The 16167-nt window shown below is 45.4% G+C and overlaps 1 protein-coding gene across 1 annotated transcript in view; it reads left to right on the plus strand.

The window, feature by feature from the left end:
- Positions 1–11202, plus strand: part of LOC134463971 (SH3 and cysteine-rich domain-containing protein 2-like) — a 42861-nt gene extending 31659 nt beyond the window's left edge. Inside the window, exons 7-11 of the mRNA XM_063217381.1 lie at positions 610–662; positions 815–897; positions 2060–2111; positions 9156–9293; positions 10794–11202. Of these exons, the coding sequence (XP_063073451.1) occupies positions 610–662; positions 815–897; positions 2060–2111; positions 9156–9293; positions 10794–10892 (425 nt within the window). The 3' untranslated portion in view covers positions 10893–11202. The remainder of the gene's footprint in view (positions 1–609; positions 663–814; positions 898–2059; positions 2112–9155; positions 9294–10793) is intronic.
- The last annotated feature ends 4965 nt before the right edge of the window (positions 11203–16167 follow it).

A 16167-nucleotide genomic window follows, 5' to 3' on the forward strand; every position in this document is an offset into this window, starting at 1 on the left:
AACTCAATGTGCACAGACACATCCTTATATTCTGCCTCATACTCTGCACAATTTTGCACTTTTTTTAGGTCTGTGTCGTATTTTCAATTGAAACTGTTAAGTAATGTTACGCTAGGGACACACAGGCGACAAACGAGCGAAGCGAAGAGAGGCGAAATTCAGTGTTCCATTCTGAGAGCTCAAACGTCATCAGGTCGTCGTGGCGAATGCAATGAAACAGTTATGTTGTTCATTTGATTGGCCGCTGCAGGCGACATTCACTCCTCATTTGCATGATATTAAACTTGGTCGGATAATTTCGCTTCACTTTGCTCCTGTTTGCTTGCATTCGCCTCCCTCATAAGAATGAAAGGCGAAGTTCGCTTCGCTTGGCCAAATTCGCATCTATGTGCCGCTAGCGATAGTACTGTATTTACAGAACTTAGTGTTGCTCTAATTTTATTTTGTTATGGTTGATACTTTCTAGATTCCTCTACGCTTCGGTAGCATAGCATTTCAACAGTCATGCTAATAAGGCACATGAGTGAATTGCTAGTGCTCTAAAATAAATAGCCTCCTGACTGAAAAAGGTTATGTTTTACTTAATGGACATCCATCTATGTCTTTCAGATTTCCCCCTCTCTGAGCCGGAGAAGACAGAAGAAACAGAGGATGCTGTCAAAGTAAGAAACTGAAAATGACGCAGGACTCAATAACGCAGAACTTTAGCCTCATAATATGCAAGACAAGCCATATTCTTTTAGGCCTCTGACATCCAATGCTCCCTCCTTCACTCTTCCTCTCCTCTCCTCCCTCTTCTCCTCTCTTCCCTCAGGTGCCGAGACAGGTGCACTCCATCCATACTTATGTGGCGCTGTATAAGTTTCTACCGCAGGAGCCAAACGACCTTGAACTCCAGTGAGTTTGAATGTGTGTGTGTGTATCTGAAGGCAGTAATAAAACAGAAGATTGTATAGGAATTGAAGACAGACAGACAGACAGAAAGGAGAGAGAGAGAGAGAGAGAGAGAGAGAGAGAGAGAGAGAGAGAGAGAGAGAGAGAGAGAGAGAGAGAGAGAGAGAGAGAGAGAGAGAGAGAGAGAGAGTAATAAAACAAATGGTTGTATAGGAAGAGAAGAAAGAAAAAGTTTGTGTGTGTGTGTGTGTGTGTGTGTGTGTGTGTGTGTGTGTGTGTGTGTGTGTGTGCGTACATGCGTCTGTGTGTGTGTACTGCATGTGTGTGTGTACGAGCGTGCGTATGAACTGTGCGTGTGTGTGTGTGTGTGTGTTTGTACTGTATGTGTGTGTGTGCTTGTGTGTGTGCGTGTCCATCCGTGTGTGCTGTACGTGTGTGTGTGTGTGTGTGTGTGTACTATACTGTATGTGCCTTGGTATACAGTTTGTGTGATGGAATGAGTGGGCGGAGTCTGACAAGTGCTTCAGTAAACAGAGGCGACTCGCCACAGGGACCTGTGAACCGTCTGCCAGTCCATGTGTCGCTACTGTGGTGTGTTTGATTGAGAGTGCAACTGTGCGTTGGGGTATGTGCAGGGCCGGATTAATGCACAGGCTACCCTTCCACGGGGCCCCTGATTGGCCAAAAGTGAAAAAATGCTGAATTGTGACTAGATGCAATATTGAAAAATATATAGTTTTTATCAATACAGTTGGTAGACATGTTATCCTCAATCTCTAGCTCGTAATTAGGACACTATCTATGTAAATTTGTGGGAAAATTTGCCTTTTGGGGGGCCCCACAGCAACCTGTAGCCTAGGGGCCCCAGGCCATCTTAATCCGGCCCTGGGTATGTGCGCTTGAATGTGTATATACAGCTGTATGGTTTACAGCTCTCCCCTCATTGTCTTTTTCCTTACGCCCCAAGCATTTCTTTGGGTGTTTGTGCTCTCTCTCTCTCTCTCTCTCTCTCTCTCTCTCTCTCTCTCTCTCTCTCTCTCTCTCTCTCTCTCTCTCTCTCTCTCTCTCTATGTGTGTGTCCTTGTGCATGTGCGCATACATTCATGTGCGTGTATATGTGTGTATGTTTGCTTATGTAGCCTTTCTCTCTATCTCTTGTCCACAGTCCTGGTGACAGGGTCCAGGTCACTGATGACTCCAATGAAGAGTGGTGGAAGGTGAGTGTGGTGCTGTTGGTGAGTGCGTGTGTGTGGGCGTGCGTGCGTGCGTGCGCGCGCACGTGTGTGTGTGTGTGTGTGTGCATGCGCGCGCGCGCGCGCGTGCGCGTGTGTGTGTGTGTGTGTGTGTGTGTGTGTGTGTGTGTGTGTGTGTGTGTGTGTGTGTGTGTGTGTGTGTGTGCGCGTGCGTGCAGGGCCGCTGACAGCTTTGGCTGGGCCCGGGACAATGTAATCTAAAAAGGGCCCCTCACTCAATACATGCAATGTAATGAGGATTATGGGCCCCCATTCTCCTTGGGCCCGGGACAACTGAGCCCTTTGTCCCCTCTTGTCGGCTTCCCTGTGTGCGTGTGCGACCGTGCGACCGTATGTCCGTGCGTGTGCAAGCGTGCGTCCGTGCGTGCGTGTGTGTGTGTGTGTATAAGGCTGCGGAGATGATCGTGTATTATTTTGTAGGATTCGATGTTTTATATTGCAGGATAATACAATATCCTTTATTATCTGTCTCTATGTGTGTGTCCGTAATTATGTCTGAAAAGAGAAAAATGGCAAAAAAAAGAAGATAAATGAGTAGACACCTGCCCCAGTTTCAAGTCCGAATAAATAGGCAGTGATGGAGATAGAGACTCATTTTCTCTGGTTCATGCGGTAAGGTAAAAGGAGAGGGGGAAAATAGAAGCTATTTAATAGCTGCGCAACTGGAGCGAGTCTCCATTGAATGCATAATGGCCTGTGCCCACTTAAGATGGAGGCTGAAGAGAGCCAGCCAATTCTCTTCTCCCCTCACTCACTCTCTCGCTCACTCGCTTGGACGCTTTCTCTTCATCTCCACTATCCCATCTTCCCGCTGCTTTTGTCACTTTTCTAATTTGTTTGGAGTGGATGATTTTTATGAGGAATAATCGTGTCGGCGGGTGCGAGCTCGAGCTCGAGAGAGAGAGGCCTGTGGGAGGTCTCGCTTGCCTGCGTAATGTTTTTGCTAGCACTTCTTCTGAGCTACAGCCCCTCTGACCTTTTACTTTGCTTTATGTGCCTTTTCACCAGTCTAAACTTGTCTTTTAAAAAGAAGAAAGCAGTCTTGTTAAAATTGATGGAATGAACGCAACAGAACGGGCGAGTGTGTCCAGCGAGGACCAAAGACGTAATTTGTCATGGCCGCCAGAACTGAATAGTTTTGTTAATGTGTTTATTTCAGGGGTGATTGTTATGTTAAACATTTGTATGAGCATGTGGCAGCTTGCCATGAAAGGTGCTTGTTATTGCACAGTTTCACTTTTGTACTCGCAACCACGGTGACGAATGTAATGACAAATGATAATCAGTGGACACAATAATTCCCGCTTCTTTCCTCCCTTTGTGAGAGGTGTGGGAATGTAAAATGCAATCCTTTTATTGTTTGTGATGTCATAGCCATCGGGGTGTTCACAGATTGGCCTGAAAAAGTGTTTTGTTTTTCTTCAAAAGTGTTTTCGCCTTCTGACTTACGGCTAGGAGAGAGTGTAGGTTCCAACAAGTTGTCTAAGTAGAGCTGAAAAGAAATTGCTCACCACTTATAGTGATGCAAAAGCAAATAATTTAAATGCGTAGAAAATAACAAAAAAATAACAGTGCTACCCAATCAATTGCAGAATGTTTTCTGTCAGTCAAACATAAGTGGTGTGTTGTGGTATGTTATTTTCAGCTGTACTAAAAAGCGGGTGTTGAAAACAAAATGAAAAAGGATGAATGTATTGGAGCCAACAGGCTAGGGCCACATAAGCTACCTGATCAATGGCATGCGCGCACGGTGCTGCCTCAGGATGGCTAATAAAGAACATTGAGCACAAACAAACGCAAACAAGTTCCACACAAAATGTGGTGTACGATACAAATTACAACTGAGAACTAAAAACACCTCTTTTGGAGAGGAACACTGAAAAATACAGTTCTTTCAAGTGTCATAAGTGGAACCCAAAAGTGACTCAAAGAACTAAGGGTGGGTTGCACCAACATAGTTTAACTTAAACCTAGTTTAGGCCTAAACTGGGTTTAGTTAATCCATGTTTAAACAGGGTTTAAATTAATCTGAGATGTGTTGCACATCTTAAATTTAAACCTGGATTACCTAAACTGGTTTAATCAAGGATTAAAGTAGATTTAAATATGTTCATCAGCCACCATTGATGGGTAGGTCAAATGTGTGCCTAAAAACGTACATTTATTATTGAATATTTAACAAACAAACGATCACACATTGAGTTGTATGGGGCGGGGATAGTCGTTCACGTTCAGTGGCATGGAATTCGGCCTGTTTGACATTTTGTAAACATTGCATGCGTAGCGGCCGTTACATTGTATCAAAGTTAAGATACCATTGATGTAGGCTAGGCTATAAACAACGAACATGCTTCGTAGATGCTGACTTCACTTTACAGTCCACCTTGACGTCTAATAGCCTACTAGAACTCTACAAAACGTCATTGGAGTTGGACTCATGTCCACCTTGTGTCCACCAATAACCTGTCATATTCCAACATAACACTTCGTATTAAATGTTTAGCACTGATTTTAAACGAAATGTCAATGCATGATTCATTTCATGAATTTATAACCATTGTAACAACTTGGCAAAACATTAATTTAAAGTCCGTTTCGTTAAGAACAAGCTGCAGCAAGGCTAGTTTTAGGCTAAGCGAATCCTGTTCACAAAGTGGTCTCTTGTTACAAAGGTAATGACTTGCTCAAAAGGGCATACAGAACACACATTCCACATAATCCAATGGCGATTCTGTTTTGTTTATTTTATTTACACTGCATCAATAGAAATGAACATCTCGGTAGTTGTAGTGGTACTACCTAGCACTTCTGACTCCACCGTCCCGCTTGCATGAAGTTTGTTCACAGACGTGACGTCACTGTTTGGGTCCGACCATGACATAAAAGTGACAGTCGCCGGACCATCTACAATGACAGCAGTTGATTATCCTTTTAAAGACATATCCTTACTATCTTCAGATGACACGTTTTTTAAAGCCTACTTAATTCTACCGTTTTGTTCGTCATATTTTGGAAAATAATTGGTGAATGGAATTATTTGTTATGGCTATGGCTCATCAATTTCTGTCTTTCTGCTCAGATGACTGAAGAAGGAGGTTATTTTAATGCAAAAAGAAAGGCTGCAGAGCATGGGAAAGCCATTGAGCTCATAACAACTCACTTGAAGAACTTTTGAGTGACATCATTCAATGCAAATGAATAAATCAAATCATATTTGCTTATTTATGTCATTATCTATTTGCAATAGGCCAGTTAAGTTATATTCAGGGGACCTGACTGGACTTGTAGACACCAAATAGTTCACCATCCATCATCTGGAAACAACATGTGGCGATAAGCAACGAGAATCTGGAGAATGGGTGCCACAACAGACTATTAGGGCCTATTTTGTGAATCTGAAACTCACTATTGCTGTAGAATTCAACAGGGTTTAGCCTATGTTGAATATTTATGCGTGGAACTCTATCTTGTAACTCAAGCAGACGAATAACAGCAGCCATGTTGTCCGAATAACGCATTTAAACCTCCTCCAGGGGTGGCTTAAATTAATCAGGCAATGCAGGTTTATCCTTGGGTTAAAATCACTGGTGCAACAGACTCAAAATTAATCTCAGTTTAAGTGGGGTATTAAATCTGAGTTTAGCCATGGATTAGATTTAACCAGAGATTACTGGAAGCTAAGTTTAAACTGGGTTTAACTTTGGTGCAACACAACTAAAACTTAAACTTAGATTAAATGTAGATTAAAATTTAAACCATGTTGGTGCAACCCACCCTAAGTGGCAAAAATTCCATGCTGTGAGAAACAATGTCGTTGATTTGAAGCCGTGCGTCAAAAATAAGTGCTGGCTGGTCGTCATGAGCAGTTAACAGGTGCAGTTGATGACGCACTGAAAGGGCTAGAGTAGTGTTTCTCAACAGGGGCAGAGCAGGCCCACAGGGGGGCGTTGAGAAGGACACAGCTGGGTGGGGGCGGGGCTTAGTTGCCATTGGGGGGCATTAGTCCATTTTATTTTTCAATACTACCGGGGGCATTGGGAGGCTTATGATGAGGTCATGGGGGCGTTGGGAGGCTTATGATGAGGTTAAGTGGGCATTTGTTCAAAAAAGGTTGAGAACCACTGGGCTAGAGCAGTGGTTCCCAAACTGGGGTGCGTGCACCCCTGGGGGTGCGTGGCCTGCTGCAAGGGGGTGCGCGAGCTGAATTGTGCAATGGCTGATATGTGTGTTTTTATACACTATTAATGAACATTAAGTAGTTTTTAACTGTATGGTGAATTGTGTGCTGGAAGGGTCCATGTGAAGTGTAGTTTAACTCCCAGACTATTGGAAAAGAGGATTCCCAAATATAACTGTGCATAATGTGCAGTGAATCATAGTTGCGTGTCCATCAGCAGACCAAAATATTTGTTTAGGGGGTGCATGAACCACATTGAAATGTACAAGGGGGTGCGCAGGGGAAAAAGATTGGGAACCACTGGGCTAGAGGAACTAGGAGATCAGTATGCTGCTAAGCCTGGCCTTTGATTTGACGTCGACTGGCACAAAGACTACAGATGAGGACAGAGACCTACTGTAGGCAGAGATGTGGAGAAATGAAATCACGCACAGGAATGCAGAGGCACGCTCCTTATCTCCAATCTCCGCTTCTCATATGTAGGGCTACCGTGGTATCAAACTTGTTACAAATAGTCTTGTAAATGAATGTTCTGTAAATTCAACACTTAGAGTGCGTTGCAATATGCGACCTTGCCTCCTCCACTTGCCTTCTCCACTTGCTTCTCTCCTCGTACCAGGAAGTAATATGTCATGATGACATCACTGACAACAGCATTATATTTAAATATCTTTAAGCTCATTGTAGAGTATTTTTCTCATATGCAATTGGGATGGTGAATGAAAAAACAGTCCCTCAAAAGTTGTTGGCCAGGAGGCGGGACGAGGAGACAAGCGCAAGTGGAGGAGGCAAGGTCGCATATTGCAACGCACTCTTAGAGACTAGATCCAACAAGAAGTGTCAAAGAAGGGCCCTGTTGTAGCCTAATGGTAGGGCACTGGGTTGCTACACCGGCGACCCGGGTTTGATTCCGGCCTGGGTCATTTGCCGATCCTTCCCTGTCTCTCTCTCCTCTCTGATTTCCTGTCTATCCTCCACTCTCCTGTCAAAAATAAAAGCAAAAAAGCCCTAAAAGTGTAAAAATTAAAAATGTAAAAAAAAGAAGTGTGAAAGAAGTGTTACTGTTGTGTGTATAAGTATTTGCCAAGGTATTGATTTTTTTTTTTAAATTGCCACTTTGTCACATTTAACCCCCCATGAAATGATGAGGCAACTGTGTTCAATCATACTATTGTGGACAACTGACTGCTGTTTCACAGCTACCCGACTCTGATTGCTACCAGACATTTCAAATCTAAACATAATTTAAACCCTCCTGACAATGTATAGTACGCCATATTGAACCCATAACATCATGCTGCGATCCATCAATATTCAGGTGCAGATTATGATGAAAAAAAACAATTGACATGTCCCAGTCTGTAAAAGGTTACAAAGCCATTTCTAAATCGTTGGGACTTCTGCAAACCACCGCAAGAGCCATTATACAGTATTATGGAGAAAGCAAGTTGCAGTTTGGAACACGTGACTCAAACACAAGAGACTAAGCAAAAATGACACACTCGTCAGAGGTTCAAGGTAAAAGCCACCATTAGAGTACAAACATAAAGGCTTGTATTGGCTTAGATAATCCCTTAAAACCTTCTGTGGGCAGATGAAACAAAAGTTGAACTTTTTGGAAGAGGTCTATCCTGTAACATCTGGTGTGAAATGAACACTGCATTTGATAATAAAAGATCATCATGTCAAGAGTGAAACATGGTGATGGGAGTTTCATGGTTGGGGGCTGTTTTACTGCCTTAGGACATGGGTGACCTGCTATGATTGAAGGAAGCATGAAATCCTCTCTCTGCAAACAAGTTCTGAAGGATAATGTCCAGCTGTCAGTTTGCTACCATTCATTTGTGTGATTTGAGAACAATTATGCATTGAAGATTTTACCAAAATTCCTCCCCAGCATTGTCAAATTGCAAACAATTGACTAATATTGTTGTTGCTGGGGGTGATTCAACAAGTTATTAGGGTTAGATGGCAATTACTTTTTCACACAGGCTCACGGAAAAAATACGTTATATATAAGTTATCCTTGTACTGTATGTTAAATAGTTTGATGATCTGAAAAGGTTCAGTGTGACAAAGGTGCGAAAAAAAATCTGTAAGGGGACAAATAGTTTTGCAGTCTAATCATCATATACTTATATCTCGTCACTCATTTACGTAGAAGGACAAATTTGTCTTGATAAGCAAAAATAGATGCCTTACAGCAGCGGTTCCCAAACTTTTTCCCCTGCGCACCGCCTGTTACATTTCAATGTGGTTCGCGCACCCCCTAAGCGAATGTTGCACACTTGCACATTTTGGGCAATTCTCATTTCCAATAGACCGGGCGTTTTTTCTGCCATCATTACAATGGAACTTGTTGCATGACAAGTCTAGGAGTTATAAAATACACTTCAGATGGATCCCTCCAGCATACAATTAACCAACAATTAAAAACTACCTAATGTTCATTAATTCAGTGTAAAAACAGACATCTCAGCCATTGCTCTATTCAGCTCACGCACCCCCCTTGTGGCAGGCCGCGCACCCCCAGGGATGCATGCACCCCAGTTTGGGAAACCCTGCCTTACAGCATCGAAAAAATGGCAGTAATGGCCAGAACGCTATGGAAGGACCTTGATGAGTGGGTGTCAATGTGTCATGTGCAATCCTGCCCTTACCACTCCTTACACCTCCATCCATGGCTGAAGTGCTTTTGAGCAAGGCACCTAACCTAACCCCGCAATATCTGTAAGTCGCTTTGGATAAAGAAGCGTCAGCTAAGTGTAACGTAATAACGTAATGTAATAATGTAATCATGCTTCTGTTGTTTGTCTTTCTGCCGTTTGCAGGGCCGTTGTGGAGAGCGGGTAGGCTTCTTCCCCGCTAACTTCGTCCAGCGCGTCCGCCCCGGCGAGAGGGTTTGGCGTGTGACGCAGGGTAGCCAAGGCAACCGAGGAATGGGTCACATGCCCGTAAAGGAGGCCCAGGTGAGTGACAAAGCACAGCTACATCCTCTAGTCTAGAGCTTTGGTTCAGATGGGATCGCCAGTGAGCCAGCTCACTGTTTACTCAAAAAGCTCAATTAACATCATAGCATTATGTCTGTAACACTACCGAGAGGCTTAAGTAAATACTTGAACCTGGGTCAACCATCTTTGTACCAGCAAGGATATAATAGATGAAAAGGTTAAACAATAGGTTCTGTATTTACCACTTTTAGACCATTTTCTAAGTTGTCTGGAATGTAACCAACCATAGCATATACATTTTAAAAATGGTGGAACTCACAGAGTGGTTAGGAGTGCAGTATTCTGGTTGGTACAGTGTGTTTCGTAGTGAAATATGGCTGTCATGTGGCATTTCGTATATTCTCAAACTATTTCCTCGGATACTTCACAGCCTTGTAATTTCAACGGTAGCATACATCAAAATGTCAGCGGGAAACACTATTGCATTTCAGACAACTCAGAACAATGACCATAAGCTCTAAATACCACGCCAAACAAAGGATTCTTAAACAAAGGATTCTTAAACAAAGGATGCAGATACGTGTACCGCACGCTATTACAGTCTACATTTCGTTACAATTTCATTCCGTTCTGTTTATTATTCTTGTATGATGAGTGTAGATTGCGCAAGGCCGGTCCGTTTCTACAGCAGATTGGCCGGAGTTGACTCATTCACATAACATCGTGACTCATTTTGAAGTGTCAGGAATGTCAGTAACCCCCGCATCACTGCACGCTCCACTGGCGAGATCCCTTTGATTACATTAATTGCCATGTAATTGCATTTGATGAGGGTGCGTGTCCGAAATGTTGTAATTATTACGTAAGCTTTGGTTTTTTTGGATCGGACAATGTGTGGGAGTTTACGTTTTACTTTGTTTGTAGACTGTGGGTAACTTCTGTTGTGCTTGCTTTGCATATCAGTTCATTATTATTTGTGTATGTGTGTGTGTATGTATGTGTGTGTGTTTGTGTGTGTTCTCATGAGTGTGTGTGTGTGTGTGTGTGTGTGTGTGTGTGTGTGTGTGTGTGTGTGTGTGTGTGTGTGTGTGTGTGTGTGTGTGTGTGTGTGTGTGTGTGTGTGTGTGTGTGTGTGTGTGCGCTCTCATGAGTGTGTGTGTGTGTGTGTGTGTGTGTGTGTGTGTGTGTGTGTGTGTGTGTGTGCTCTCATGAGTGTGTGTGTGTGTGTGGCGTGAGTGCGTGCGTGACCAACTCTAATGGCATTAACAAAGTTTGACAAAGCGTTATGTAATCACATTAGTGTGACATGTCGTTTTAGCTGCACCTGCCCTGTCTTTAATAACCTGTCTTGTCCTCTTTTCTTTCTTTCTTTCTTTCTTTCTTTCTTTCTTTCTTTCTTTCTTTCTTTCTTTCTTTCTTTCTTTCTTTCTTTCTTTCTTTCTTTCTTTCTCTCTCTCTCTCTCTCTCTCTCTCTCTCTCTCTCTCTCTCTCTCTCCCTCCCTCCTTCCTGGTTGCCAGATCTGTGTTGGGAAGTGTGAGGACAGTGCAGGTTTCCTGAAGCTGAGCAGCGGTAAGAAGAGAGGCCTGGTGGCGGCCAACTCGCTGGAGGAGATATGACAGCCCCGCCCCGCTCACTGATCATACCCAACCCCTTACCAGAGATGGTTGCTAAGGTTGTTGGAAAATATCTCTGCCCTTACTCCCCAAAGGAGCTCTTCAGTGTTCCTCCTCTCGCCCGGTTCCTCCCTTGCGATACATGACACATGACCTCTCTTTATTTGTCCCACTCGGGCCACCGTAGGCCCAGCCATCATGTCAGTCTTTTGGTCCCAGCAGCCTTCTCCAGTGTCTCCTCCTCTAGTAGTGTCTCATGTGTGCTTGTGCTGAATGCGACTGGCTGAAGTCTCTGTCTCCTCACCGTTGCTCAGTCACGTGGACGGACGGACGGACGGGGTCCTCTCTTCCTTCCCTCCCTCCCTCACTCGCTCTCTCGCTCTCTCTCTCTTCCTCACTTCCCTCACTCCCTCTCTCTCTGTTCTCTGTCTCATCGCCTCTCTTAGTCGACTCTCTTTTGTGTCTCTCTCCTTTCCTCACCACCTCTCTCTCTATTCTGTCCTCTCTCTCTCGCTCTCTCTCGCTCTCTCTCTCTCTCTCTCTCTCTCTCTCTCTCTCTCTCTCTCTCTGCCACCGTCTGCCCTGCTCTTCCTAAAGATCCTCTCACAATCCCCTGCCACAATCCCATCCCAGAAATATTCACACCACAACAATAGGCAAGACAGGTGGGGAGGTAGTCACATGAACAGACAAACACACACACACACACACACACACACACACACACACACACACACACACACACACACACACACACACACAGACACAGACACAGACACAGACACACACACACACACACACACACACACACACACACACACACACACACACACACACACACACACACACACACACACACACACACACACAGAATAACATTTGCTCACACATTTATTTATTCATGAACGCACATACGCACGCACGTACACATACACACACACACACACCTTTGAATCTGGAGACGAGCCAACAGCCAGCACCTGCCTTCTTTTTAATGAATGCGCCCGCGTCCTGTACTGTAGCTTTGTCCAGAAGCCCTCCATGGAGACGTGAAAAGAGAGACAGGCATCTCTCGCAAGACTCTAAACAAGGCCCCTCGACTCTCAGGCTGCACCATAGCCAATGGGATTCCGCATGGGAATGCACCATGGCCAATGGGATTCCACTCGGCTGTGGCCTTCAACCAATGAGTACACAGGAAAGCGAACCCCAAGGAAGGAGATGGGCAGAATTTTCAGATTTTCTGACTTGGTTGAGGACACTCTGGAACAGTGCTGTTGTAACCGGCTTCAGGGAGGAGAGGGCATGAGTGCTTATGAATGTAATGTATAAATCACATATTTGGTGAGAGCATTTGAAGTCAGTCCAGCTATTCTGAATTTTAGATATGGAATGTGTTCCCTCCATCCCCTTTGGTTAAAGGTGCACTGTGTAGAATGTGGCCAGAATGGGTACTGCAACTATGCTGCTCATTGAAACTGGGTTGCCTATTGCCAAATTTCATCTTTTCATGAATGTTTACTAAGTCATAAACTAATATTTACTAGTATGGCCAAAGTACAGTAATTTTTGCAGCTAAAAATGTCTATTTCTGGAAATTCAAAATGCCGGACCATGGAGAAGATCACTGTCCTGACCATCCCGTAATACTGCCATTTCCATTTCGTATTCATGGTCTGGACTTTGTTTGATCTGACGCGATTGCAGGAAGCAGGAAGGGCATTTTCGAAAAAAATCAGGATTTAACTTATAAGTTGTTGAACAAACATGTCTGACGTCTATCTATGGCGATGTAGGACCGTTTAACAGACATGTCTGACAGAACATCCTACCGTAGGATAAAATTACAATGTAGGACCGTTTGTCAGAACACCGGCGTTAATCCTACCGGTCAACATCGCTCCACAGAGGACAGGTACCAGACGAAGTGCGGAGCCAAGTGTCTTGGCGGAAGTACGTAGGATGGCGCGCGAGGCTAGAAGATCGCCCCTTTTGTGTATGAAAAGTGCAATTGTCCCAGTCATAATGAATACTTAGAATTCGATGTTGGTGGTAAGTATTCACGAAAAAGGTAACATTAGTAAATGAGTAGCATGTATTCTGGAAATAAACAACAAAAAAATCTTGCACAGTGCACCTTTAAAACTAGTTAGCTAAAAACCTGATGATCGCTCACTTCACCTCCCTCTCCCTCTCTATTTTCTCTATTTTCCCCTCTCTCTGTGTTAACTGAAGCTCTCCATCCTAGGTTTCTGTTGATGCCTTTCTCCCCTCCCGCAGTGTCCTGTCTGTGTTTAAATCAGTGCCAGTGCTGTTATGAGCAGTAGGTGGGGAATATGATTTGTGTTTGGGTGAATGTCAATGTGAGCCTGTGTATATATCCCTGCGTGAAGAGTAATGGTGTGTGCGTGTGCGTGTGTGTCTGTGTGTGTCTGTGTGTGTGTGTGTCTGTGTCTGTGTGTGTGCGCGTGTGCGTGTGCGTGTGTGCGTGTGCGTGTGTGTGAAAAATCCATCATGAGACTCCCTGTGTCAGTGCACAAATCTATTCTCGCTCGGTTTGTGTTTGGAATTAACAGTTAGCACCCTGCAGCGCAACTCTCCTCTCATCTCCTCTCCTCCCCTCTGCTTTCCTCCCCTCTCCTCTCCTCCCCTCTCCTCTCCTCTCCTCTCCTCTCCTCTGCTCTCCTCTCCTCTCCTCTCCTCCCCTCTCCTCTCCTCCCCTCTGCGTTCCTCCCTTCTCCTCTCCTCTCCTCTCCTCTCCTCCCCTCTCCTCTCCTCTACTCTCCTCTCCTCCCCTCTCCTCTCCTCCCCTCTGCGTTCCTCCCTTCTCCTCTCCTCTCCTCTCCTCTCCTCTCCTCTGTTCTCTTCTCCTCTCCTCTGCTCCCCTCTGCTTTCCTACCTTCTCCTCTCCTCTCTTCAGCCCCCCTCTGCTCTGCTCCCCTCTTCTCTTCTCTCCTCTTCTCTCCTCTTCTCTCCTCTCCTCTCCTCTCCTATCATCTCCTCTGCTTTCCTCCCCTCTCCTCTCCTCCCCTCTGCGTTCCTCTCCTCTCCTCTCCTCTCTTCTGCTCCCCTCTGCTCTGCTCTGCTCTCCTCTGCCCCCCTCTGCTTTCCTCCCCTCTCCTCTCATCTCCTCTCCTCTCATAGCCTCTCTTCTCCTCTCTTCTTCTTTCTTCTCCTCTCCTCTCCCCTCCTCTCCTCTCCTCTCCTCTCCTCTCCTCTGTTCTCTTCACCTCTCCTCTGCCCCCCTCTGCTCTCCACTCCTCTCCTCTCTTCTCCTCTACTCTGCTTTGCTCCCCTCTGCTTTGCTCCCCTCTCTCTTCTTCCCCCCTCTCCTCTCCTCTCCTCTCCTCTCCTCTCCTCTCCTCTCCTCTCCTCTCCTCTCCTCTCCTCTCCTCTCCTCTCCTCTCCTCTCTTCTCTCCCTGCCCTTCTCTCCCCTGCTTTGTGTCGCTCCTCTCTTCTCAGTTTTACTCTCCTCTTTCCTATCCTCTTTCCCTCCCTTGTCATCCCTCTTTTCATATCTTTCCCCTCTCTCCTGTCCTCTTTTCCCCTCTTATCCTCCTCCCCTCCCCTCCCCTCTCCTCTCCTCTCCTCCCCTCTCCTCTCCTCTCCTCTCCTCTCCTCTCCTCTCATCTCCTCCTCTCCTCTCCTCTCCTCTCATCTCCTCTCCCTCTTCTCTCCTCTCCTCTCCTCTCCTCTCCTCTCCCTCTTCTCTCCTCTCCTCTCCTCTCTCTGCTCTGTGTTTGCAGACGAGCGTTTACATTGGTGGAGTGGCAGCTTGTGTTTGGGAGAGTTTAAATAGCAGCCATACAGGTGATAAATCTACTAATGGATCCAGAGTTGCGCACTTCTAAACAGTCTCAGGCTGCCGCAGCAGAACAGACGAGGCGAGAGAGAGAGAGAGAGAGAGAGAGAGAGAGAGAGAGAGAGAGAGAGAGAGAGAGAGAGAGAGAGAGAGAGAGAGAGAGAGAGAGAGAGAGAGAGAGAGAGAGAGAGAGAGAGAGAGAGAGAGAGAGAGAGAGAGAGAGAGAGAGAGAGAGAGAGAGAGAGAGAGAGAGAGAGAGAGAGAGAGAGAGAGAGAGAGACAGAGAGCGAGCGAGCAAGAGAGAGAGAGACAGAGAGAAATGAGAATTAGAGGTGTAGTGTTTGTTTTTTTTAACCACATCCCCCTGATGTGTGGAGGTAATTGAGCAGAAGCTTAGCGGGAGATGGTGTGTGAAGCAGCAGCAGCAGCAGCCGGGAGAGGAGAGGAGAGAGGGAGGCAAGGGGAAGGGGAAGGAGGAGAGGAGAGGAGAGGCCAGCAGCGGTGAAATGGGGCAGGAACAGGAGCAGAGTCTGTTGTTTTCCTGACTCATGAGGCCAGGCCCACCGACAACGGGGGAACAAAGGGGTATGTTGTCCCAGGGCCCAAGGAGATAGGGGGCCTAGAATTTAGTACCCATTACATTGTATGCATGGGGTAGGGAGCCCTTTCAGGTGACTTTGTCTTGGGCCCAGCAAAAGCTGTTAGCGACCCTGCATGAGGCCATATGTAGTAAACAAAAACTAGAGGAGAAGAGGGAGGCGGAATGGAGAGGGCTGATGGCGAAGGCAGGTGGGGCAATTTACTTGTGTGTGTGTTTTGAGACAGATATTTTGGGAGGTGTGTTTAGAGTTCAGGGGTTTTGTTTGTTTTCCTCCTGGTCTCTGTCTGTGTGTGTGTGTGTGTGTGTCTGTGTCTGTGTCTGTGTCTGTGTCTGTGTCTGTGTCTGTGTCTGTGTCTGTGTGAGAGAGAGAGAGAGAGTTTGTGTGTGTGTGTGTGTGCGTGCGTGCGTGCGCATGTGCATACGTGCGTGCGTGTGCATGTGTGTGTGTGTGTCTGTGACCACCAAACAGCACAAACAAAGCCTGACAAACCCAGAAAGCCTGGCTTAGCTCCTGATGTGTATGTGTCCATCTGTTAATTTATTACTCATCAATATCTCCCTCCAGAAATATTTATTGATGTAATCAGTTGTAAGTGTGTCCGCTGCTTATCTGAATTTTCCTCATGCCCTTCAGAAAACTAGTCCACCAGTTGAGAATACCACACAAATGAAAAGCTTTCATGGGTATGAAGACTATTGAACTATTCCAATACTGTAGGTGAGAGCTTCTTCACACTTTAAATGTTTTTTTCAGAGCCTCTGTTGAATGAGCTATGTATAGTATGTCAAATTGGCATCAAATACTTCCTCAATGGTTCTTGGAAGTATTGAAAAGGGTTCCTGTATGACACATACCAGTGTGTGATGCTAGAGA

Source organism: Engraulis encrasicolus, chromosome 2 (assembly GCF_034702125.1).
Source record: "Engraulis encrasicolus isolate BLACKSEA-1 chromosome 2, IST_EnEncr_1.0, whole genome shotgun sequence".
Lineage (NCBI taxonomy): Eukaryota > Metazoa > Chordata > Actinopteri > Clupeiformes > Engraulidae > Engraulis > Engraulis encrasicolus.